The sequence below is a fragment of the Xiphophorus couchianus genome, chromosome 13, assembly GCF_001444195.1.
Source record: "Xiphophorus couchianus chromosome 13, X_couchianus-1.0, whole genome shotgun sequence".
In the NCBI taxonomy this organism is placed as follows: domain Eukaryota; kingdom Metazoa; phylum Chordata; class Actinopteri; order Cyprinodontiformes; family Poeciliidae; genus Xiphophorus; species Xiphophorus couchianus.
Window position 1 is genome coordinate 3,568,074 of NC_040240.1, and position 26,535 is coordinate 3,594,608.

Sequence of the window (26,535 nt, forward strand, 5' to 3'; positions counted from 1 at the left end):
TGGCACAATTTAATAGGGCAAAACAAGTAAGTAGGAGAAAATTCAGCCCTCTCCAAAAATTCAAAAGTGTCACTTCCCTATTGGGTTCCAGTCATACCTGATGATCAGATGTGAACTTGTCTCCATTGGACATACCAGATCACTGACCCATGTTGTCTCCTGTGGAGTGTCCCAAGGATCAGTTCTGGTACTGCTTCTTTTTCATTTATATATGGCACCTTTATAAGCAGCTATGGGACGTAATTTCATTGCTAGGCTGATGATACTCAGCTGTTGGGGTAGCAATGTATCTTAGACCTCATTATTCTCTCCTCTTACAGTTTACGGGAGATAAAGGCATGGAAGCAGCAAAAATGTCTGCATTCCTCTGTCTAGTAATCACTAGATTACTAGACAGAGTAATCACTAGTAATCACTTGTTTTTGATCCTCAGCTCATTTTGAAGCTACATCAAGCACATCCAAGCATATTTGTATGTGTGATGTGGCTTGATGTTTAAGAGGTTGGTCATGTGACAGTGATCGTGATGAATTGTGGGGTTTTTAATCGAAGTACAGAAGCAGTGGTGAAGTCAGAGGTGTGTTTGTTTTTTGAGGTGTCAAACAGGCAGTGAAGCATATACATATACTGCATTATTTCTTAAATTAAAACAATACAAGTTTGGTTTATCATTTAACAGGTATTTTTTTATAATTTAAGTTTATTTTTTTTGCCTGTTTTGATCATTTTGTCCCAAAGTTTAAAATACTTTGAATTAGAGAATCGAGAAAGACGTTTGAGCGTTTGTTTAAACAAGTTTGGCTGATGACCTCCACCATAAAAATTTCTATCCTACAAAAGCTGCCCGCATATTGCCGGACAGAAATCTAATAACCACCTTAGGGATGCTTTAAAAAGAACTGTGGATCAGCAGAACACCTCCAGCAGAAAAAAAAAAGCATCCCTTCGTCTGTCCATACTTCCATCTCTCCACGGATTAGCAAAAAAACTGGTTATAAGCAATGCTGAGGAGGATTTAGTCCACACAACAACAAATATCTGCCAAAACCTGGGAAGAAAAAGCAAAGGTTTGAATCTCACTGTTCACTTTTGGTGCTCTGACTTCCCAGTGTGGGGTTTTGGGATTTTGATGGAGTAAATCTTTCAAACGGGAACAAGAAATCAGCGTCCGACAATCTCAGACGCCTCAGACTAAACGCTGACACAAATTTATTCACGAGCTCTTTACATCGCCACAGGAAGACGGTTATCCCTCACACTACGTTTCTTCTTCCAGGATACCTTCTTTTTAAACTGAAATGTCCACAGTTTCAGCTCATCATAAAAAATGTCTAACAGAAAAAGGGAAAAAAACACTTACATTGTGATTTGTTTGCTCTAAGAAAGCATTGTGGAACTGTAACAAGCCATGTGACATGGAAATGCTTTCCATTTTTCTCCACGACACACAGCTTTTATTTCCTATCCTACATTTCAAAACTGAGTTGTGTATTGATTTTTTTTTTTTTTTTTGAGTGCCTACCTCATGCCTTCTGTGGATTTGTTCTGGTAGTTGCAGTAGAGCTGCGGCGTTCCCAGCATTGCCTCGGTGAACACCGCCAGGAAGCCGAGGGTCTCCACGAACAGCACCGAGTCCAGGAGGAGGTAGGTGATGTAGGCCGCCAGCAGCGTGAAGGCCAGCACGCAATGAAGGTAGTCCACGAAGCGACTCCAGGACCAGAAGTAGGTCCAGTCAAAGTCTACGCACATACAGACAGTCAGAAAGTCAAGAGGGAGATCAAAACAAAAAAGATAACTTGGTATTGATGGCGTGTTAAGCAAGGTTACGGTTAAAACTCTTTGTCCCATTAGCTATCGTTGTTTTATTTCTTTATTAAAACTGCAGTATTTAACTTTTATTTTTAAAAAATGTTTTTTTTCACATATTTGTTCAAATTATCATTATGTCCTGAGAGTATAATTAAAAAATAAAGAAATACAAATCAAGCTCCTTTGCCTTCTCCCAGTGCCAACTGCAGGAATACAACATTCAGTCAAAAACAACCGATCAGATCGAGGAGGTGGGTTTTAGCGCTGTCAATCACTCTTGTGCTCACCCTCTCCCGCTTGCTCTTTGTTAAGCTACAGCTGGTTCATCACAACATAGCCAATCGCCAACGCTAGTTAGCATAACCACTGAAAACGGTGGATAAACTTTTTTTTTTCTTTTACACCATTAGCACATTGAGCAGCATACATAAGGTTGATCAACAGCACTAAGATGCTCATCCAGGCTCTGATTGGTTGCTTTTGACCAGGGATCTGCAATCTTTACAATTCAAAGAACCATATTTGCCCCCAGTCCAGATACATAAAACCTATTTAGAGCCACAAGTGTTACATGACCTTTTGATAAACATTTTTTATGTTTGATCTACTACAGGAAATGTTATTTTTAAAGAACCACCATTTTATTTCTATTTTAAGGTTTTAATATACAGAAAAACAAAAGATGTTAGCAAAACAAGATAGATAGAATTCTTACATGGGATGTTGATATTGGCAAAGGAAAACCAATTTTTTTCAAAATGTTATTGGTACTTGTAGTGTTATCCTGTTGTGGAAATTCAACTAAATTATTCAAAGAAAAAACTGTAAACTGCTAAAAGCTGCATTTGTTTTTAAACTATATTTGAAAGTACTAGTTGTTTTTTATCCTCTTAGAATCAGCCAAAGTTATTAAGAGCCATTCTGGAAGGTCCTAATCTATCTACTGCATACTTTACCGTCACAACATGGCGACTGTTTTAATAAATATGGTAAAAAGCTTTTTTTGAAATAAGACAACTGCTATCTCAAATGCAGCCACTAGTTGTCACACTAGAGAAGACATTATTCTCTTAATGTTACAAAAAATTTGAGATTAATTAATTGTAGATATCTGTGCTCCAAATATTTTGATGGTTTTAAAGAATTATAGCAGTAAAGTATTGCAGTTGAACTAGTAGTCAGCCTCACTCAGAAGTGCGGTGTTACCTGTCAGGGTGGTAGGTTAACACTGACACAGGAATAGTTGTAAAAGCAAGTCATTTAATCAGATGAATGCTCCAATTTCCCTGTTAGAATGCTACCCAATATTCACAACCAAGCTGAGGATTTTCACATGACTCCCACAAACCTCTTTTTATACTCAGACCACCCCCATCTCACAAACACACAAACGACAAGTCACAGCAGCAAATCTTTGTTGTTCCCTTTAACGTTCTTTTAGGACAGCAATGTTTGTTTTACAGTGGTTTTAAGGAAGATTAAATGTTGTAAAAACATTTGTGGGAGCGCATTGTCTCTTATCTGACTCATCGTTTCTTGTGTGAGTCGTCTTCACAGGAAAGCAGACGCGGCTTATGCCGGAAGACTGTAAAGGCTGGCTTTACGTTACCAAGAGTCAATAAGGTTAACGTTAAAAATGAAATGATGGCTGTAAGCAAAAGAGCACTGCTGCACCGAATGTATTTTAAAGAATTTGTTTAGTCCACAAACATAATAGAGAAGAAGAGTCTAGTAAAAGTTGAAATGAAGTTTATCTTATGCAGTAAAAGAAACCTCTGCAGAAAGCGTGCCATGCAGGCTCGCTGTACACATCTCCAGGGACATCCATCCAATAAAAACACAATGAAAACAGCAGAACAGCAGCTGCTGTTTGTCTTAGCGTATCTACTAAAATAAAATGCTTCAACGGAATAAACCTATCAATCAAATCCTAATAAAATCAAATAAACCCACCCAACAAATGTTTATAAGACTTGAGGACATGAGGAGGGAAATCTTTCTTTTTTCTTTCAAGAATTATTGCTGAGTGATTTTGACATTCAGGTGGCATTTCTAAATGAATACGCATGGCAGCCATGCATAAGCTGAAGAAAAAGTGGACTTACAAAAACTGAGCCAATCATATTGTTCCTCTTTGAAAGACAGGCTAAACAAATCCCATAAATTTAATCGAATGAATCTCAAGGAGCCATCCAAACCAGGTCGCATCCTCCTGTCAAGCTGCCACATGCTATTCACAAAGCAAAATCTTACAAGCAAATGAAATATGCAACATAAGGCAAACACGGAGAACAACAGCCAGTTGAACGAGGGGGCACTGGGGACAGTAACTGTTCAAAACGCCATCAAAACTCCTCTGTGGGCTGTGTAATGTATGCTAACCACTGTTTATCCTGCAGGTACACATGCTTGACGTGGTCGTGGAGCCATATTTGCGGCAGAGCCAGAGAATGGCAGGGTAAGCCAGCTTACCACTATGCTGGTGCAGCCTGATAACAGTCCAGCACAGTGGGGGGCCATCATTGAGCTGTGTTTAGAGCCAATCTGGGCGCTAAAGGCATTCTGAAAAATCCTACTAACAAAAGATAATACATCATCTAGGACCTTCAAGTCAAATCATACTGTGGCACCTAATTGACATGTATACTTTACAGCTGCAGTGGGGGAAAAAAACTCCACTTAGATGTTTGTATTGTTTTGCTTTGCTAGCCTCTTGGCAAGTAAGCTAGCAGCAGTTGTGGAAGAATTGAGTCAGACTGTAAAAAAAAAACAGCTTATACATCACCAACAAACTAGCCATAAAATTAGCTTGATGTATTAAAAATAAAATTGCGAGTTAAAGCTAGCAACTCTGCTAAAAAGTAGTAGAGGTATGCCATGCGATATTCTGCCACATAATTGGAATGTGTAGTATTATATTTACTTAGCCAGGAAGTGTCAAAACACTGACTTCAATTGGCTTTGCTAACTTGCTCATTGACTTGAATAGGAATGTTAGTAAGTCAACTAGGTACAACAGGAGGTGCGTCAACAGTTTTTGTTTCCCCAACAAGACAGATTGTATTTTTCGCTACCAGACACACAAGATAAAATACGAACAATTTAGAGTAGCAAACTGCTAACAGTGTTAAGATAGCTAAAACCTGAACTGGATTGTTCTACAAACCCAGAACACATCTTTAAAAACAGCATGAGATTAATGGAACTTTAATTACATTTGTGAAAACACAAAAAGGGAGAATTTTAATGCTGTTTTGGCACTAGGACAATCTAAGAACTAGACACCAAAAAAATATGGACTAGAATATTTCATACTGAATACAGATTTTTGTAAAACACTGTTTGTAATTTGTAAAACCTTGTCCCATCTTGTTAAAATGAACTGAATATTGTTTATCATCACCTAAGCAGAACACATCAAAGAAGTTTTCCCATTACATTCACTGGAGGTTTTTGGGAAATCATTCACTCAACTTTTTAATTATATTTCTAGCTCCTCTTTATGTGAGAACTAATTACAGACCACACAAGTTTTCTCTGTAGGGCTTTCCTTTGTACTCCCCCACATATAACTAATAAAAAGAACATAGCTACTGTGCAGCATGTTTTTCCTTCATGCTGCAACTTTATCTGACAATTCTGAAAAACACTAGTGGAAAAAAAAAGAAGATGACACAGGAAATCCTTGGGCTATATAGCAACATATCAGTTTTGGGAACTGGGCACAAGCTAACCTAAAAAGCTTTTTGACTAAAAACAGTGTGTCATTCTTTCACACTGACTCCTAAGTGATGTTTATCACAGTGGTTCACCTTGCCGTAAAACCCTCTCTTGCTGTGCACCAGAGTGTCCAGATCGACGCTCCTCTTCTTTCGTCCTCGCACTGCATGGTAACGGCATCTACGGCTGCCATATTCGGGGAAGACAATGGAGCGGAACAGTAAACCGCCTTCCTGCGGTCGGTCAGCTTCAGAGGTTTAAAGTCCCACGCGGCTGTGAGAGTTGTGTCAGCTAGGTCCAAGTTTGGGATTTCAGTTACTTGTTTCTCAGCAAGCCTCTGGTGGGTTGAAATGATGGCTTCCCGTCACTCAAGAGGAAACGTAAGAGCCAGAAGATTATTATGAGAGACTGTTGGAACAGCTCAAATGAGTGCAACTCCTATGTATAATAATCCTCAGGTCTGTGGAAGGGTTAGATCCCCACCAGCCCTTTAATGAGAGAATAACTGCACCTACAGGGTGAGGTGACCTATTCTCGACCACTAAGGCTAAGGCTGGTGTGACTGTAGCAGAACTATGTGGGGAAAAAATGAGCCCAGACATTTTTTCCCCAGACTAAAGGTAATGAAAGTCTCCCCATGTCCTGCGCCGCTGTGATGTCATTAGGTTGATGTTTTTCATGGTGAATCTGTGTAAAAATCTAAGAGCTGCGTCTTTACATCTTTATTCGATCTTTATTTGATAGGATTCGGTGAAGGTTTATGTCATACTTGTGAGGACACAATAAGGAAAGGTTTGATGGCAGACCAAACAAATAAATGGTAAATCAAAAATACCAAATCCAGAGTGTGAAAGAAAAACTATCATTCAGCAAATGTGATTACATCTACTTCTCAGACTTCATCACAGGTGTGTTAACTTCATCAATGGCAATTGGAAAAAGTTAGACCAAAGCCTGAGAGATAAATTGTAGACTCTACAGGCCTCAGCTGGGATGTCATGTGTTAAAGTTAGACTCACCTGGAACGATATACTATATGTTGATAGAAACACAGTGGGGACTATTTTTGCTCTAATTTGTGTGTGTACTTGTGTAAACTACATATTGCGAACCACTTTCACAGTTTTTACCAATAAATCGAGGTCATTTATGGACCTATTCCCAGTCCCCACTTTTTTTTAAATGAAAATACACTGTGCTTTACTAGTAGAGGTAGTAGAGGTACGGTGCGAATTAAGTTTCCATTAAGGGTTAGGGATAACAATAGACTAATAGAGGGTTTATATAAATGGCAGTGCAGGTGAGCCTGCTCTGCAAGAGCACCTTCCGAGGCCAACGCGCCCGGGCAATGACGTCGTGTTTGGCACGTGCCCTCTTGCGCCCGGTTCAACTATAAAACCAGCTTAAAAGTGCAGCTGGATCGCAACAAAAAATATTTAACTGAAAATCAACTGTGGCTGCAATCCAGCAGCAAACGGATGAAAAGCTCTATTTAAATATGATTTAATTTCATGGCCAAAAAAATGAGATCCCGGAGACAAGCCCTAAAATAAAATTCGTTCACGTAGGGTCAGACCCACGACCCGATTTTGGATGGGTAGAATATTATTTCTAATGTATTTATAATAAAAAATTTATTCGCTTGTTATTTTTAAAATTTATTTACAATTACCAAAGAATCAGAATTTAAGCTGAATATTTAATTTTATTTCCTTTTGGGATAAATACAGAATTTTTAAATTTGAGTTTAATTTGAAGTTTGGATTTTTATTAACGATAATGGAAATAAACAGCCAAAATATGAATCTGTGTAGCATATAATCAATCTAAATATGATTTTCACCTTTTTAGGTGACTTTATGAAATATATTTTCTCTTCAGACGGATTCGTAGTGATCCAAACCACAAAAACAACATAATATCCATCACAGCAACCTAAAAAAAACCAATAAGAATGAGGTTTAGAAATATTTGAGTTGCAGCTCAGTGGGACAACATGGGCAAACAATGTAGAGCCACTATAGTTTCCACAGTGCAGCCTTGCCTTATGGTTTGCTCGCTGACACTAATTCATTTTTTATACAGCTGGAGATCCTGAAAAAACAAATCCAATCACTTTTTGCCTTAAGGTCCTAACTTTTCACCACTCAAACAATTGGAGAGTTTGCCTGTGACAATTTCATAACTTTTTTTTTCCTAAGAGATATTCCATCTCATCTTTTCCCCCCCAAATCCCTTTACCTGCACGTGACTGATCACCAACGCTGCCGTTTCCGACACCGCTGAACGATCAGATCTTTTAATCTCCTTATAAAGGACTGCGGCAGGCGGTTTTCCACATAAATCCTACCGAACCGAGCCGTTGTCGGACCATTTCAAGAGAGGAGAGATTAAAAACCAAAATACCGCTGGCTTTCTTGAGAAAGTCGTTCAGTCAGTCATATCTCTTACAAAGATGGGTTTTTTTGGCCGTCTAAAGAAATCAAATTGTTAGTGATTGTTTTTTTCTCTCAAAGTACAAATGTCCAGCTGTTAGATGGAGCGGCCCGGTGTGACAATGACACTGTTATGAGAACAAACAAGTGAGGTCTGGAGATCAAAGATGGCTATATCATCAACAAGACTGCGGGAAGCCAGAGCTGGCTAGTTTAGCGCAGACCTTCCTTTTGAACTTCATGCCATCAATTCGTGGTCTCTAAAGCTTGATTTCTCTGCGTGAGAGTAGATCAATTGACAGGCGCAACGCTGTACTCCAAGTACATGATGTCCAGCAGGCCTAATGATGCTCGGCAGAGCAAGCTAATCGATGGCTGAAACCACCGGCCAAGCAACGCTACCCCTGATGTGAAGGCAGACTAAGAAAGCAGGACCATACCAGGGCCCTGAAGGCAGTGAATTACAGCAGAGATGAAAAAACTCTGCTGTTTTTTCTGATTTACATGAAAAAAAAAAAAATATATATATATATATATATACATATATAATCCAACGGAAGGAGTATAAAAAATCTGCTTGGTTTTACACCGGGGTTCACTGAGCGCTGGGACTTTTCTGGGTATGAAATCTAATTATTTACTGTTTCCTACCGCCATCTAGTGTTCATATCTGGAAGCACAGCGCAGAAGCTGCACAACAGCTTCATCTTTTAAAATGCTTAATCTAATAATTAATAGTGGTAATAATAAACAAACATACAAGAAATTGCTAGACTGCAGATCAAATGTTTGAAAGGCACAGCCCAACACATGAAACCTTAAACTTTTCCTTCTTTAGAGATCAGTTTTATGAATTTTATGTGTTTTTGGGGACGTATGTTCTGCATGATCAGACTTTGCTTTCCCAGTAGTAAACTAACTTTTATACAATATCAGAAGTATAGTAGAAGATGCAAATAAACTAAGTACAATAAGAAAATATTCAATAACAACATTCCATTAGTGTACGCTTCGTTGTTTGTAAAAGCTTAGCTCTTTCTGCTTCAGCTAAAATCAATACAGCGTAGGGCCGATCTGTTGATTTTTTTTTTTTTTTTTTTGGATTAACCAATTAATAAATGACGTACTTGGAGGTGGCGGTCACTTAACCTCAATGTTTTTGTGGAAAATTTGCAATGAACTCACAATTATGCATTAGAATAAAACAAATTGTCGATTTCTGCTAATTGCAAAAGACTTAATGTAGAAAAAGGTAGAGGTACACATACTTCCTAAGCCACTGTAGAGACATATCTGTACTTTATTCACAAAATCTCCCTCTAATCTCATAGATCTATAGATTTCATTGCATTTCTTTCAGGGCAGGCTAAATGTTTCGAATCCCGTCCCACAGACTAATTACGCTGAAACTCTGTGTAGTTCAAAGCATGTCAGAAGTTAAGCTTACAAAAAAACACAACAGTTTTTAGAAAGAACGTGCGTCACTTTCACCTAGCGGATCATGACAAGATAAACATGCAGCAAAGCCTACAGTCTACGTTTGCGTTTCTGCATCAAATTCTATTGTGAATCCATGTGAAATCCAGACATTAACAGAACATGTAAATCCCACACAGAATAATTTAAGAATAATTTCACTGCAACGAAGGCGTACACAGTAACATGCAGTGGACGCAGCAGTGGTGGTGGACATGCGGGAGCAACTTCCACCGTTCAAAGCCGGAAACTACGACAACGTATTAGGGCCATTGTAGATAGGAAGAAAAACAAAAATAAGGAGTAAATTTCCAGCAAGAAAATTCCCAAATATTCAACAAAAAATCTTGGATATTTCTAAGTTTGAACCGTCGCAAATTTTCAACTTTTGAAACTCTGAAAGTTCCCAAAAAGTCAAAAACTTTCAAAGTTTTTTTTCTAGAACATTTGTGAGATTGATCTGAAAATCTCTGAGCTTTTCTCGTCTTTTCTAGAAAACTTCAAAGGTTAATCTCAAGATTTGTGAGTTTTTTTGGCGGAAATTTATTCTTTGCTTTTTGGGGGTTTTTTCCCCTCAATCTACAATGGCCATAATTGTCTGTCGCAGGAAACAGACGAAACTCCAAGCAGGTGAGAGAGTTGCTGTTAGTCGAGGGGAAGGGGAGCAGTGAATGTTAGCTGGGTTGCCGTCATGCATGAGAAACATGGAGGTGGAGGAGTGGAGGGGGTTGGAGACAGAGCGGAGGTGGATGAACTACAACGGACGTTTCAAGGTACGTACCCAGAAAGAGCCTCTTAGGGATTCTGACCTCCTCGTCCTTACTGTCTGTCGCTACGGACAAAACGGAAAGAGAGGGACAAGAAGAAGAAACAGCTTGGTTTTCTGTGCGTCTTTACATCAACACTAACAGATGACCAGCGGAGCTCCCGGCTGCTCAACTACGTTTTAGCCCTGCCCGAGTGGAGTCCAAACCAGATACGATGTTATAGCATTTTTGGGTGTTGACACCAAATTTCACAAAACAAAGTTAAAACGTATTTGGTTTCGCTTTGTTTCGTTAAATTAAAAATGCGACATCCTGTTATTATTTGCAGCCTAACCTATCGGGCCAACCTTTCCTGCTTATATGACTTTTTTTTTTTTTTTAAGACATTGTGTCAATGCTGTAAACTCAATGCAGTCGGTTTTGTACGCAAATTTGACTTGAGATTTTATCAGTGTTTTTTTTGTTAACTGTAACTTCCTGGAATTAAAAAAACAAAACAAGTAGCATTAATTATAGTGATGATGTGTTAGGGGGAAAAAAAGGCAAAATTTTTTTCCTTTAAATCAGAAACTCACACGTTAAGAAAAGAATAAACAACGCCTTACTTAAATTTTTAAACACAACCTTACAAGTATAAAGTCATGCCACCTTTTCACTATTTTCAAAGCAAAGATGAGGGACCAACAGAAAAGCAGTGCAAAAGCAAAAGACACCCTTGTTGCTTTTAGAGGATTTAAGAAAGACAGAAGCCATACAATGCCTGTAACATTTGTGCTGAACTGGTTCTCCAAGTATATAACTATGTGAACTCTATGTACACACAGGGTGAAGATTAGTGTTCCTAATTTATGACCAATGTCTTTTTCCAATTATACAAGTAATCACTGAATCTTTCTAGATCAGTAGTTGGGGTCAGCGACCCACGTGGGGTCACAAAGATGCAAGTCTGGGGCCTTCAGGTTCAGAAATGAACCTAAACACTAAGCATATTTTAGAAATGTTGTGAAAGATGCAATAACCCGACAACTTCCAAAAGCGACCAAGTCTGACAAAACTCAGACTGAGCAGAAGGTTCGACATAGCTCCCGCCGTTGTTTTGTCGTGTTTTTGTTGCGTATGGACCACATTGAGCTACTTTTCGCCGCCGACTAAAGGACGACGACACCCACGGGAGCCGTTACTCAACTCTAATGGAAAACCGCTCAAACTGTGTAAAGTAGAGCAGAGCCGAGTCCAGCCACACTGCTAGGTGCTCATAGGAAAGGACCCGACATTGGAGAAATCAACTGGAACACACAGTCAAGTGAAGAACAAACAAAGATCTCTGTCTGTAGAAAACTAAAACTCTAAAGGATTACAGATAAAAAGTTGCCATTCCTCAAGGGTGACTTTAGTTACCAACTAGGTGCTACTAATTACAACACTTGATTTATTGAGCAAGTGTAACTACCTGCATGGAAGCAATTGTTTTGGCAGTTTGATGGTCTGGACCATAAGGAAAGTCTTCATGAAATAAAATATTTTTAATTTTATGAACTGGCCATTTATGAAAATAGATTTATCTGAGCAAAGAAAAGCTAGCATTTTTGTTATTACATAAGGTATTTCAGGTTCATCTGAGCCACATTGAGTAGAAGGTACCATTTATCTGTTGGTGTAATGGACCCAACTTGAAGAAACCAACTGGAGCACACAATGAAGTTGGAGGTATCAATAAAAAAAAATCTAAAAGTTTCTCTGCAAAAACCAACAAGACTATCAAATGTGTAAAATACACGGTTAGATGTAGTCATAAACTGTTTATCTGAACTTCTGTAGGAACAAAAAGGCTCCGAAATGTGACCTTTTTACAGACGTATCACACTGTTAGACTGTAGACACACCAAGACTGTTAAAAAATTCAAAATACTGTTTCATCCTGCAATTGTAAATCATATCCAGATGCAATGCATATCGCTGTGAAGCTGTTCTGATAAGCTGCCTGTTTATAACTGATCTGAAGTGATTATGGTTCTAGAAGAGCAGAATAACGCCATCAATTTAAAGATTGTCTAATGGTGGACGTATGTCCAAGATCGTTAAGTTGCGTGTGTCACCGAGAGGCCCTTTGAAAGTAAGCTAAAAGTAAGGTAAAGTTACTATAAGACACATAATAGTGTCTAATAGTCAAACACTATTGAATGTAATATGAGAGGTTGAATGTAGATAAGGCTGAATGTAAATAGGCGGCAGTTCTTATCAGACAAACTCAAGGCAGCTCCTATTATGTCCTGTTACAACTGGGAGATTTATGGCCTTTTATCTCTATTTACCAGGACAAAGTCAGAGCGCCTTAGTTATTTTGTCACCAAGTCATTTTTTTACATGAGGATGTGTAGCAAAAGCTTTTAATTCTCCTTGAACTTTTCCACATTTTGTTGCCTTAAAATCACAAATTTAAGGGAACGTTTCTACGGCCTTAATGGTAGAGTGTGAAGAAGAAAGTCATGTGAGGTGTTGCTAGCAGTTAGCTAGGTAGGGATAGCAAATGCAACAAAGTTAAAGTTTTTTTAATCCCTAAAATGGTAAAAATGATGGTATGTATGGTGGAAACCTAACATCGAACATCGGCCTGAAAACTTCACACATGGTGAAACATGGTAGTAGCAGCATCACAGTGTAGTATGGTGATGCTTTTCTTGAGCAGAAATAGTGAAGCTGATCACTGCTGAAGGGAATTATGGGATTATTGCTATTAGAAAAAATTCAACACAAACAGAACTAAAGACTCTGGAATTTGTGGTTGAAAAGGAGCAAAATATGAAATTCTGTTTTCTATACGTCTTGAGTAACTATCTACGACAGCATGTTAGGACAATTGTAGACAGCGGGACAAAAAAAGGAGTACATTTCCACCAAGAAAACTCAGAAACTTAGACTAATCTCAGAGATTTTCTAGGAAAATCTTGGAAATTTCTGATTTTCAAAAGTTAACAAATTGTTAGAAAAAAACTTAGAAATTTTGAGATTATTCTCAGAAATTTTCTAGACATTTCTTTTGTTGAAATTTTCAACCTTTGAAACTCAAAGGTTGAGTCTCCCAAATTTGAAAGCTTTTGACTTCTGAACCTCAGAAATTTCTATATTTTTTTCAAGAAAATTTCTGGGGGGATTTTCTAGCAACTTTTTGACTTTTCGAGCTCAGAAATTTCCAAGTTTTTGTTCTGAGTTTTTTTTTTTTTTTTTTTGGTGGAAATTTACAACCCCCACCCCCATTCTGCGTACAATGTCTCTAATATGCAGCCATAACTTTCACACACCTTTAGGACAACATGGAGGATTAAATGTCAATGGGTTGTTGCAGAACTTTAATAGCGCCAGTTTAATGCTTGGCATTGAGGTTTGCTATAAAGGTTTGTTTCCTCTCTGAATGCCTTTAATCCATTTGAAGAACCTTCTCTTTGGGTTTCAGTTTCTTTTTCTCTCTCACACACACAGTATTTGAGTTATCTAGATGCCTCTGACCTAAGAAGGAGCGCCTCTTGGTGCTGAGTTCAGCGGCCATGCGGACGTTGGTGCACAGGTTGAGCATGACCAGCATGGTGCAGATCATAATGATGCTCTGCCACAGCAGCGCATCATCGTAATAGCGACCGAATCTGGAAAGGAAAAATGGAGAAGAGAAGATTAAGCACACAGTGACCTAAATTTGTCTCTTACATTTCGTCACATTACATCCCCGGATTTCTGTGTATTGTTTTAGGGTATTGTATGATCAACTGGATTTAGGTCTAGACTTTGACTGGGCCATTCTAGTACACATGTATGCCTTGATCTAAACTGTTCCCATGGTAGGGGACGCCTGGTGTTATGTCTGCTCTTTTCATATTTTGGACTAAACATAAAAGCATTTCACACTTTTCAGATTTTGAATTCAGCATAAATGCAGGCCACACTTTTCAGAGTTTGGGCTAAACTTAAATGCATGAAATTAAATAATTGAAAATAAAAAACATTCAAACTTTTTTTTAGGAAATAGAAAAACACAAATAGAAACGAATTTCTAATAATAATAATAATAATTCCCTTCCATTTGATACTGAAGTTTTGAGAGTAAAAAAGGTTCAACAGGCAGAAAACATGACCACAGATCTGTGGAGGACCCAGCCGTACCTGAACAGGATTCTCAGGATGTTGGCCACCAGCAGCACCAGGCACACGTAGGTGGAGAAGCCCTCCGCGTTCTGGGTCCGGTGGATGTCTCTGTACTGCGGGATGTAGGGCACCACCCCGCCGAACATGATGGCACCCGCGGCGACCCACGACACCAGCGAGCTGAACACGGACACAACATGCTGGAACACCTCATCCTCCATGTTCAGTTGCGGTTCTGAAGTGAAGCCAGCCCGGTGGTAAAGCTCCTAGGGGCTGACAGTTGTTGGTGATGATGATGATGATGCCTCGGGAGTGTGCGCGAGAAGTAACATCCGTGTTGTGGTTGCTCTTTCGCACAGGATGTACAAACAATGGAACCTCTACTGCCACGACATCGATACGATAAACCGGAAGGTTGTGTTACAGCATTGGAAATCAGCGAGGATCTGATTAGCGGAGTGATTTGTTGTCGTGTTGATGCTAGCAAGAGGTTAGTCAGAGTTGCGGTATTTAAATAATTATGATGATAAACCTAGGTTTTTAAGAACCCAGTGAAATAATCTTAAAAATTAACTGTAAAAAAGAGAAAAGTACAGCATTGACATAGCGAGCATTCCTCCGCTGTGCAGCTCAACCGGTTAGTCAGTTTATTCCTTCATTCTGCACTTCCTGAAACGTCACAAACTCGAACGAAGATGGTGAACTCAGGCAGGATGCTTCACTCGCCAAATTGATGATGCGCTTTTCTCGCTGTGAAAAGAAAATAACTTCTATCTCATTATAAAAATGCTGGAAAAGGTCTTCTACTTTATTTTTTATTGGCGATTGGCAAAAAAAAGCTAGGTAAGCATTATCACCGAAGAAAATGTCGCCTATGTTTTGTGTTTTTCTTCAGTGTGTTTCTATGCTATGTAAAAGTCTTTAAAGCAATGGCGAGTCTTAAAGCAAATAAATTTTTCAACATTGTTGTAGAACATAATTTAGTTGTTTTGTGCCCCGAAAGCGTGTTTTTAGATTTTTTATTTATTTGTTGTTTTCATTCTTTTCCTTTGTGGGTTTGCACCCATGCCTCTAATTTCTTATCTGTATTTGAATACTTAATTGTATTGCTGCCTTGTTGTCTGACAAGTCCTTCAATAAAGAAAAAAACATGCGAAAAAAAATTCTTATAATAATTACGTACCTTTCTTAGAATAGATTTGCCCCACATTGGGGAAATTCAAGTGTACAACAAAGGCAAATTTATCACAACATAGGAAAAAACATCTGCTGGAAGGAAGAATCAAGAATCTATGGTAACGCTCCTTTGTGCACCTTAGATGCTCCAACAGACAACACCATAAAAGAAGTCTGATGCCACCACAGAGTCAAATGTAGTAAAAAGAATACAGTTTCTGGTGAGGAATAATTAAGACACCTCATGATTTGCTGCCACATAGAAACTCTGAAATCCATAACACGCTGCTTTGATTTGTTGCCCACCAGGTTTTTAAAAACAGCAACAGACAGTGTATGCTTCTCTTAAAACAGGTCATTTTCCACAGGTCTTGAAAGCTTACATTTCTTAAAAACAGATTTCTGTTTATTTTAATTAATAGTAATAATAACAAAAAATGGTTAAATATTGGTGGTGTTACTTTGGCAAGGAAACCAAATATTTAGGTAGGACCCCTGATTTCACCTTGGGTCTCCTGAAACTTTTTATGCAGCCCTGCAGCAGAACCAGAAATATTTTATTGAAGAGCATGGAACGCAGAGGTAACGTCAATAATTCATCTTTCAGGGTTTATTTTAGTTCCTTTGTAGTTCTTCGTCATATCATGTCGTCTCGATTTATACTCAGTGCTCCAGTACACTTCCACTGCTCTTTCTATTTTAGGTCCTCATTATAAATTCATCCCATTGAGCAACGGAGATGAAAGACACGCAAAGTCTGGATTATGAAGCTTTATAGGGTTTAACGAAAATTACATAACCCTGTTTGCAGTCTGTTCACTACATTTGATCTGTGAGAGTAAGAAGGGCAAAGTCTTATATAAAAACCAAAGTGACAGAGAGGAGCAGTTTTTACAGCTCTGACGGATCAAGACATAAATAAATACATTTTTTAAAAAGCCCCCATGACCTGATCTATCTCACTGCATCGGTTCACAAACAGTTAATAAAGTGCATTTCTTTTGTCCCCCATGTACACAAATCACTGTGGATGTCAAAGTCAAACCAGGAAGACTCAAACTATATGAAACGGGAAATGAGAGAACATCTAACTTCAAAATAAAGGCAAAAAATAATTATTTGTTCAAATTACTATATTTGTTCAAATATATATATATATATATACAGTACAGACCAAAAGTTTGGACACACCTTCTAATTCAATGGGTTTTCTTTATTTTCATGACTACTTATAAGGCAGGAAATCCCACTTATTAACCTGACAGGGCACACCTATGAAGTGAAAACCATTTCAGGTGACTACCTCTTGAAGCTCATCAAGAAAATGCAGAGTGTGTGAAAAGCAGTAATCACAGCAAAAGGTTGCTACTTTGAAGAAACTAGAATATAAGGGGTACTTTCAATTGTTTTACACTTTTTTGTTTAGTGCATATTTCCACATGTGTTATTCATAGCTTTGATGCCTTCAGTGTGAATCTACAATGTTTAGGAAACTCATTGAATTAAAAGGTGTGTCCAAACTTTTGGTCTGTATATATATATATAAAATTCCCTTCTCACCCACCGCGGGTGGTTCTTATCCTCTGAACTCGGGTCCTCTACCAGAGGCCTGGGAGCTTGAGGGTCCTGCGCAGTATCTTGGCTGTGCCAAGGACTGCACATTTCTGGACTGAGATGTCTGATGTTGTTCCTGGGATCTGTTGTAGCCATTGGTCCAGTTTGGGGGTGACTGCCCCGAGGGCCCCGATGACCACAGGCACCACTGTGGTCTTCACCTTCCAGGCCCTCTCCAGTTCCTCCCTGAGGCCCTGGTATTTCTCTAGTTTCTCGTGCTCCTTTTTCGTGATGTTGCAGTCGCTTGGTATTGCTACATCTACCACAACGGCTTTCCTCTGTTGTTTATCCACTACGACAATGTCTGGTTGGTTCGCCATTACCATTTTGTCTGTCTGGATCTGGAAGTCCCACAGGATCTTAGCTCTGGCGATCTCCGCCACCTTTGGGGGTGTTTCCCACTTTGATCTCAGGGTTTCCAGTCCATATTCTGCACAGATGTTTCTGTACACTATGCCTGCAACTTGGTTATGTTGTTCCATGTACGCTTTCCCTGCCAATATCTTGCACCCTGCTGTTATGTGCTGGACTGTCTCAGGGGCCTCCTTGCACAACCTACACCTTGGGTCTTGTCTGGTGTGGTATATCTGGGCTTCTATTGCTCTGGTGTTTAGGGCCTGTTCCTGGGCGGCCAGGATGAGGGCCTCTGTGCTGTCCTTGAGTCCAGCTTTTTGCAGCCATTGGTAGGATTTACTGATATCAGCCACTTGGGTTATTTGCTGGTGGTACATCCCATGTAGGGGCTTGTCCTCCCATGATGGTATCTCTGGCACCTCAACCTCCGTTCCCTGTTGTCTGAGACATTCACTGAGCACATTGTCTGTTGAGGCTTTGTCCCTGATGTATTTATGGATCTTAGTTGTTTTGTCCTGGACTGTGGTTCTCACACTCACTAGTCCTCTGCCTCCTTCCTTGCGGCTCGTGTACAGTCTCAGGGTGCTGGATTTGGGATGGAACCCTCCATGCATTATTAGTAGTTTTCTAGTCTTAATATCCGTGGCTTTTATCTCCTCCTTTGGCCAGCTAATTATTCCAGCAGGGTATCTGATTACTGGCAGGGCATAGTTGTTTATCGCACGGATTTTGTTCTTGCCATTGAGCTGGCTTCTCAGGACTTGCCTTATTCGTTGGAGGTATTTAGCTGTGGCTCCTTTCCTTGTGACCTCATCGAGGTTGCCATTTGCTTGTGGTATACCTAGGTACTTGTAACTGTCCTCTATGTCTGCTATTGTTCCTTCTGGGAGTGAGACCCCTTCTGTGCGGATGACCTTCCCCCTCTTTGTGATCAGCCGACCACACTTCTCTAGTATATATATATATACATATATATATATATATATATATATATATATATATATATATATATATATATATATATATATATATGGATCGTTTGGAAATTATTTTAAAAAACACTGTATTCTAAAACTTTTTAGAACTTTGCATACATTACAAAAGTAGAAACACAGAGATTTGTCTTATACTGTTTTCTTTATCATTTCATTGACCTTCCGATTTCAACTAGGGATTCTCGTCCTCACAAATGGGTGTTTTTTATTTTTTTTAATGGCCCTAAAACGACGTCGTAAAAATGATATCCGTCCGTTGAGCTCGGACCATTAAATGGAGTCCGCTTTCGGTTAAACAAATGATTTAAATAAGGGAACAACTTTTATTTTGAAGTAGTGATAGCAAAAAACGGAAGTCGGAGTTTTCGTCGCTCCAGCTGATATGCCGCAAAGTTAAGGGAGCCACTGCCAACCTTACAGGGGCGAAACCCATTTCTAAGGTCGTGCTAACCTCTCCGTTTAGCTAAATACGTACACATTGACTCGTTTCAGTTGAGTTAAAACGCGACTGTGCGGCTTGGAGAAAATAAAATGTCCAAAACAGACTGTAAAGCTGCACAAGAGATGACAGAGGCGGTAAGTTTGCTCACCGGAACTCATAAATCTTCTGAAAACATTCCTTAACTTCAGTTTCAGTTAAACATGTTTAACTTTGTATTTCAATGGCTGGTTTTTACTTCTTCTGTCTCTTCAGATGGAAACTACGATGCAGCGACTTCAGGAGAGGTTTCTGGCTATGTCTGAACAGCTGGAGTCAAAAAATATCCTTCGTTTGTCCCCTTTTTGTTTTCCTTCTTTAAAGTTGTGGTGACACAGCTTGTTGTTTTCACTCAAGTGGAACATTTGAAATGATTTACTAATAAAGTAAATAAGTTACTATTTACTTTATTAACTTAAAGGAAGTTCGAAGACCACCACAGGGTAGTCGCACTTAAAAAAAACTTTTAATTATTTTTGCCATTATGACCAGAAAATATTATTTAAAAGCACTCATTGTTTTAAATAATTAGCACCTAAACCTGTACCTGTAGGGAAGATGCAGGTTTGTGTTGGATGCATAATAAGCTTGCCAAAGGTGGCAGGGAGTTGTTGTTGGGCTTGCTGTTTGTGCCAACACAACCTGTCATAGTGGAAGAATGGGATGCCATCCCACAGCAGTGTTTGACCAGCAAAAAGGAAATAAACAGAATTTTCAGTGGTGTAAGTTGTAATGCCAAGAAGTGTGGTTTCAAAGAAAAATGGTTAACCTTTTTTTTTGTTTTTTTACCCCTCCAGGGGGTCTTTTTGTGGGCTCTAGTGTCCCTTATATGATAGTAGGCTGACAGGAAACGGGGAAGGAGAGGGGGGAAGACATGCGGCAAATGTCGTCGGGTCCGGGAGTCGAACCCGCAACGGCCGCGTCGAGGACTCCAAATACAGGTCGCGCTAACCGCTACGCCACCACGGCACGCCCTGAAAAATGGTTAACTTTTTGAACTAAGATGATTTATACAATCTAATAAGGACGTGCATTAGCTTTTTTTCTTTTACATTTTATATCCATTTTACAAAGGGTTCATGAATATAGATGCACTTTGTGGTGAAAACAATTGAAGTGGAAAATTGATGTGAGGAACCAGGCTAACGGAATTTTTGTAACATTTATACTCTATGCAGTTTGGCTGCCCTGAAGCGCATATTCTGCATATTTTCTAGGGGGAAAATATCTCTCTTTGCAAAAATGCATCAAGAAAAGCTTTTGCTCGTCCGCCATGTTTTTCTTCACTGAACTCTCCATGTAGTTTTAGAGGTGTACAGCTTGGAAAATTTTGTCACAGAGAGACGTGGTTGCTGAAATGCCGTAACTTGACCTCGTGGTGCCGCAGAGACCTCGCGGACGAGTCAAGCATAAGCCAGACAGAACCATGGTGTGTGGAACAACACGCACCCAAAGCAAAACAGGGGTTGTTCCTGCAATTGTGGATCAGCGTCCATCTGTTTCCTAAGAATTGAAGATGACATTGAACATTTTGGTTGGGCTATGACCAACCACAAGAGACAAACAAGGATGGACAGCACTGCTCGAAGGAAATCAGGTGTAATTTTAGGTTGCAGAACTTCCCAAAAAACTTCTGCTACTAGTTACAAACTACTATGCTTGTAACTAATGTAGGTACAAACCTTTATTATGGGTAATTATTTATTAGATCATGTCATTCAAGTCTTTCCAATTTAATTGTCTTGAGAACTGATTTCTTGTAACATTCAGCTGATAAAGGTTTGCAGATGTCTTTAACTCTTACACTGGATCAGATGGGAACTCGCATCGACGACCTGGAGAAGAACGTAACTGAGCTGATGACGCAAGCTGGCATGGAGGACAAGGCCAGTCCAAAGTGACTCTAGTCGGGCTGGATATTTAAAGTCATTGCTGTGCTGGAAGGTGAACCTCTGCTCCTAGGTTTTCTTCCAGGCTGATTTTCAACCATCTTCCAATGGTTCCAATTGAACTCTGCCAACTTCCATATCCCCGAAGAAGAAAAGCATCCCCACATTCCACAATGTGCCACAGTGGGGATGACGTTTGTTTTTCACCCTACACTGTTTTGATTGTAGATTGTTCTCATCTGACCAGAGCACCTTGTTCCTCATGTTTGCTGTGTTTCCCTACATAGCCTTTTACAAACTTCTTACAACATTTTGCTGGTGATGTTCAAGATCCTGAATCAGGCTCTTAGACCACCCCATGTGACTTGACCTGTTTCAAGCCTCCTTTGAAGTTGAACCAGATATACCATTGTTTTTTGAGGCGCTTCCACACTGTGATCACCTGTTTTCAAAACTAGTCCAATCAGATTGCAGCTAAATGAGAGACCAAAGAACATTGTGGAGATTTATCAGAATCAGTAGTTCATAATGAACTAAAGCTAGCTGATGTGGCATCAAATCTATGTGTTAGACTAACCAGAAGTATATATTCTGTATATGTTTATGTACCAGCAGTATACCGTTACTGTTCCAACTTCCTGTGTCTAGATGAAGTTAGGAGATTCATCAGCTTCAATCCTTTTAATCCAACCTCCAGTAACACTGGTGCTTTCTATCAGTCCTGCTTTGAATGGACTTTCATTAAAAGGTCTTTTGTTTTTACTGCTTCCACTTTATTTGGATATATTTCAAGATATATTGAATGCGTTTTCTTGTACATTGCTATATTATTTTCTTTACTAAGTGAAATAAAGTTTATATGACACTTTTTTGAAGTCTAAAATGTTGATTGTGCAGAGAACCTAACAAAATGTGGATCCATCATTTAATCTACTTTGTTCTGCTTAGTGTGTTAAGGTATTTTTTCTGTTGCCAGTGTTTCCACTCACACAGCCTCACTTATTGGAATGTTTTCCTCAGTTTGTGAATTTATTGTCACAAACTCCCCCAAAATAAATCCATTTACATCCAAACATCATTTGATACCCCAACCTACCCAATTCCTTTTTTCTTTAGATTACCTCATCATTGCTTAAGCAACTGTGCTTTGTGAAACAATGCATTTTTTATGGGGCTAATTTCAGTAATGTTTATTAAAAATGAATGTGTCATCTGCCACGGCATGTTTATCTTCATGAAAAAGTGATGCTAGTTTTATGTAAAGTGATAAAAAAAACAATACATGCAACAAACTATGAAGCAATTACGGGCGGAGAACCGATTCCTGGTAGGGCTAAATCAAATATTCAGCACATGAAGCTGAATATTTCATATGCAAGCGATGGAAAGACATTAAAGTCAAAACAATTAAGTGCCCAAGTTAATGGATTGTTTCTTAGAGTACAACACCTCCCTCTAGTGGTCGCATCCTGTCATTACAGGTTTGACTCTGACCGTGGTGCTGAAGTCTTTAAATAATAGTTAACTAGAACTTGAACATTTTGGAAGAAATTTAAATGGGGAATGCCAAAGTGTCCCCGTCGGTTGGAACCCAGCGTTCTGATGCTAAATATTAGCATCAGTGCTAAAGTAAGTTGTAATGTACCCAATAGCATGTGAGTGAGTACTTGAGCAACATGGACCTGCTCCATTCACTATGTTAAAATTTGTGTATAAGCTAAAATTACACAAAATGCTAATGTTAGCCTAAATGCTGCCAGTGGAGCGGGGTATGACTAGCATGTTGTCTTACATTGACTTCCTCCATTCAATGTGCTAAACATGGCTAATAAATAAAACAGCTAAAACGCTTATTTTAGGGAAAAGGCTACTGCTAATGTGGACAGTAGTTACTGCTAATGTTGGTGTTAATGTTAATGCACTGCCTTCTGATTTTTACTATTGCTAAAGTAAAAATCAGACGTTTACTTAGTGGCACTTGGTTAACAGAAAACGTGCTCGTCTCTTAGCAACAGATTAACAACAAATATTGTTATTGTTCAAAAGACAATATTTCCTCTGCTCTTTTGAAATACTACTTACAGTGTATTACTTACTACTTACTACATAACAAGAATTGTGCATTTGGTGAAATTTTCAGAAGTAAAAGTTTTTTTTGTCAATGGTGGAGAATATATTATAAAACAGACATTCAACACAAAAACTAAAAATCTGATTTAAACTTCATGGCAGTTCGTTACCAGAAGAAGAAAATAAACGCTCATCTCTTAACACCAAACTAATTGTTTATAAAACACAAACTATTTTCAAATACTGCTTGTCTGCTTAGACACATAAAATTTACAGTTGATTAATTTTGCAAAAGTAAAAATCAGATGTTTACTTCGAGGCACTTGGTTACCTGAAGTTGCTTTGCAAGGCATTTCAATGCTCTCCTGTGCATTGCTATGGCAGGCCCCAATTAAAGTTTTATGTTGGAAAAAATGAATACAGCTATAACTTAGTTTGTGTTACAAAATAAGTGTTATCAATACTTTTCTATTTTCCATGTGATGTAAAAAGAAAGTAACCCCCCCCCAGTAGTTTCTTCGTTGGTGCACTTGCGTAATTTGTCCTATAGATGTCAGTATTTATCAAACCTTTATTCTCGTCACCTCTGCTCTCTGACTGGCTTTCCATCACCTGTAAGAAATATTTTAACGTAGCAGTGTAATAGAGTGAAACACACACACACACCCCTCTACCCCCCTACACACACACACACACACAGCAGCGTTGGCTTCGTGTTTGCTTCAGTCTGTGTGGCCGCACCGCGTGAGCTGAGCTCTGTGTGCTTCGGCGCACTTCAAATACCACCTGGCCCCACTGTGATGCTCGGGTCAAGCCAAAAGAGCATGAACGCCGCTGACCGCGTTGCTATGGCAACCAGCAACAGAGTACCAGCGTACCGTGTTTTTGCACGTATGTGCACCGAGAGCCACGTGTGTCTTCGCCGGGTTGGCAAAAAGCAGACACGCGGGTGGGGTGAGAGAGGATGATGATGATGATGATGATGATGCTGAGCGGCGCGCGAGGCGCCGTTCCAGCGTTACGTGATGCTTCGTTAGGAGTCAGGGCGGTAAATGAGAGAGTTCACACACACACGCACACACACCCTCTCTCTCCTTCTCTTCACCGTGGAGTGGTGAGTGGGCGTGTGGAGAGCTGTAGCCGGTGGCGAGGTGAGCTAGAGAGGTTCAGCTCTGCGGCCCACGTTGGGATGGAAGCTGGGTGTTTTAGTGGCTTGTCTGCCTCCATAGGACTCTGCACTGGATCGGGGGGGGGGGGCTTTGAGGAGGAACCTCACAGGTGGGTGGGTAGAGGACACACTTCAAGCAGTGTGTCCTCTACCCACCCCCCCTTCTCCATCCTGATGCTTTGACACACTTCACTTTAAAGGTGAAACACAAGCAAAATGCCAACTCAGTGGTAGACACCTATACATGTGTCGGATTTGCTTTTGAAGGAGCAGTGTTATGTGTTTTCCAGGCAAATTATAGCACAGTCAAGTCACTTCACTTCACAAGTGAAGTGACTTGACTTAATCAATCAATTAAAATCTTGATTAAAATCAAAATCTTGGTTAGTGTTTAATTTATTGTGGTTCAAAAGCAACTTTAAACAGTCTAGATAAAAAGGAACTCAGTGGTTCAGCTGTTTTGAGGTTTTCCGGAACTTTGTTCCAGATTTGTGGTGCATAGAAGCTGAATGCCGCTTCTCCTCGTTTGGTTCTGGTTCTGGGGATGCAGAGCAGAACCAGAAAACCTGAGAGGTGTGGAAGGTTGATACAACAACAGCAGATCTTTAATGCATTGTGGAGCTAAGCTGTGATTTATAAACTAACGATAGTATCTTAAACTCTATTCTCTGAGCTACAGGATGCCAGTGGAAGGACTTTAGTTATCACAACACTGCTCCTCTTTTAACCCTTTAACAACATTTTGTACCAGTATAGCACTGAGAAGCAGCTCCTATAATGAGCTCAGCAGATGTACAGTTCCACCAGGTGTTTGCTAATTGCTTCTGGCTAGTCTGAAGGAGCTGAGTGGGGGAATCGGGAGCAAATCTGGACCGCAAGCATAGGTGGTTGATTTGATAGACACTTTTAGGGCAACATAGTTCATCACATCAACTCTTTTAAGACACTTGGCATTAGTTACAACAACTCTTAATTTCCCCTTGGGGAAAAAAAAGTATTTTTCAAACTGAATTGTACTGAAGTGGGATTTGGTTTGGATAGGTTACATTTGTCTGACATTAAAATCTGGCCAATTATCTGAAACATTTAAGTCTGACGAGCATCCGACGAGCAAAGACGAAACTTTCTGAGAGCTCTGAATGCAGGCTCCCAGTTATAGCTCCGACTGCAAGTGTGATCCAGTGATTGTACACTGTACACTCTTTATGGCACCGCTCCAGACGAAACAATGGACGTGAGTTTGTTTCATTGGCCATGACGTTAGTCGGCTCTGTCAGAAATTTTGTTTACAGCTTTCGTTTCCTGGCCTGTCCTCCGGATTTCATCGAGGAGGAGGTGGGTGAGCTGACGTCAGCGTTAGACAACACCTCTTATCGTCTGAATAAAACCGTGAGGGAGTGAGGAGAGGCTTTGAGCAAGAAGTAGAATTCTGTCAAACATCACAGCAGACTTCCCACATCTCAGCGTGGAGAGTCCTTATTTTGACCACAAGACCTGAACTCCACAGACGAACCGAAGACCGCAAAAAAAAAAAAAAAAAAAGAAAAACCCTAGACTAGAGAGGTCCCATGAGAGCTGGTGGGTAAAAATAGACGTGAGGCCTCTGTTATATTACAAAACAACAAGAAATGAGAGTGGGCACACTCACACTCACGCAAACACGAGCATACAGGAGACACCTGTGTGCTGCCTACGGCCTGCAGCTCTTTGATTCCTGGTGGGCTTTAATCTGAGCTCTGCTCCGGCCCACCTTTGAAGTGAAAATCTGTGTCACTTTCACCTCTCCATCTCAATAACTCACCCTGCAAACACACACACACACACACCCCTACACACGTCAACACAAACCACAAAACACTACTGACCACCTGTTAGCTTTACAGTAGCAATTCCAGCTCTCCTCAGAACCAAACTCATCCATAAACTCTGTTCTACTTTACAGCGGCAGAGGCAAGCCGGGGCCTAAATTTATCCCAGCAGCCCAACTGGAGCCGCTGTAACATATATCACCCTCTGTCTGCTGTGAAACATTTATATCTACAGAAATAGAAACAGACAACTTTGGGCGGCTGCAAGAGCGGTTTCGGATCTGGGGAGACTGAAGACGCTACTGTTTGGGCTGAAATCTTCATATTCAGAAATTTCTCCATGGATCTTTTAGGATGACTGCACAAGGTGCCAGAGGAACCGATGGTGGTGGTCTTGGTTTGACTGGATACCAGGGTTACAATATATGTTGCATTTTCAGCTGGTGGGGTTTGCTTTCACATTGATCTGTGTCAAACGAACCAAAACCTTTGATGACGCTGTTCACCTCCTCGCCTGTGGTGGCGCTGCACCAAAGAACCACTGAAGAAAACAACACAAAGGTCTCAGAGGAAGACACTGAGCACAACTTCCTTCTTCACAAAATACAAATTAAAATGTAATAGCATCAGAGTTTAGCAAAT

General features: G+C 39.8%; 1 protein-coding gene across 2 annotated transcripts in view; it reads right to left on the reverse strand.

Moving 5' to 3' along the window:
• Positions 1–15,444, reverse strand: part of slc66a2 (solute carrier family 66 member 2) — a 38,680-nt gene extending 23,236 nt beyond the window's left edge. The window contains exons 1-4 of one of the 2 annotated variants that reach the window (XM_028036872.1): positions 14,360–15,444; positions 13,712–13,845; positions 10,222–10,272; positions 1,523–1,739 (exon numbers count right to left, since the gene is read on the reverse strand). In XM_028036872.1, the coding sequence (XP_027892673.1) occupies positions 1,523–1,739; positions 10,222–10,272; positions 13,712–13,845; positions 14,360–14,562 (605 nt within the window). In that variant the 5' untranslated portion in view covers positions 14,563–15,444. The remainder of the gene's footprint in view (positions 1–1,522; positions 1,740–10,221; positions 10,273–13,711; positions 13,846–14,359) is intronic. The other variant, XM_028036873.1, reaches the window with a different exon arrangement.
• Between the last annotated feature and the right edge of the window lie 11,091 nt (positions 15,445–26,535).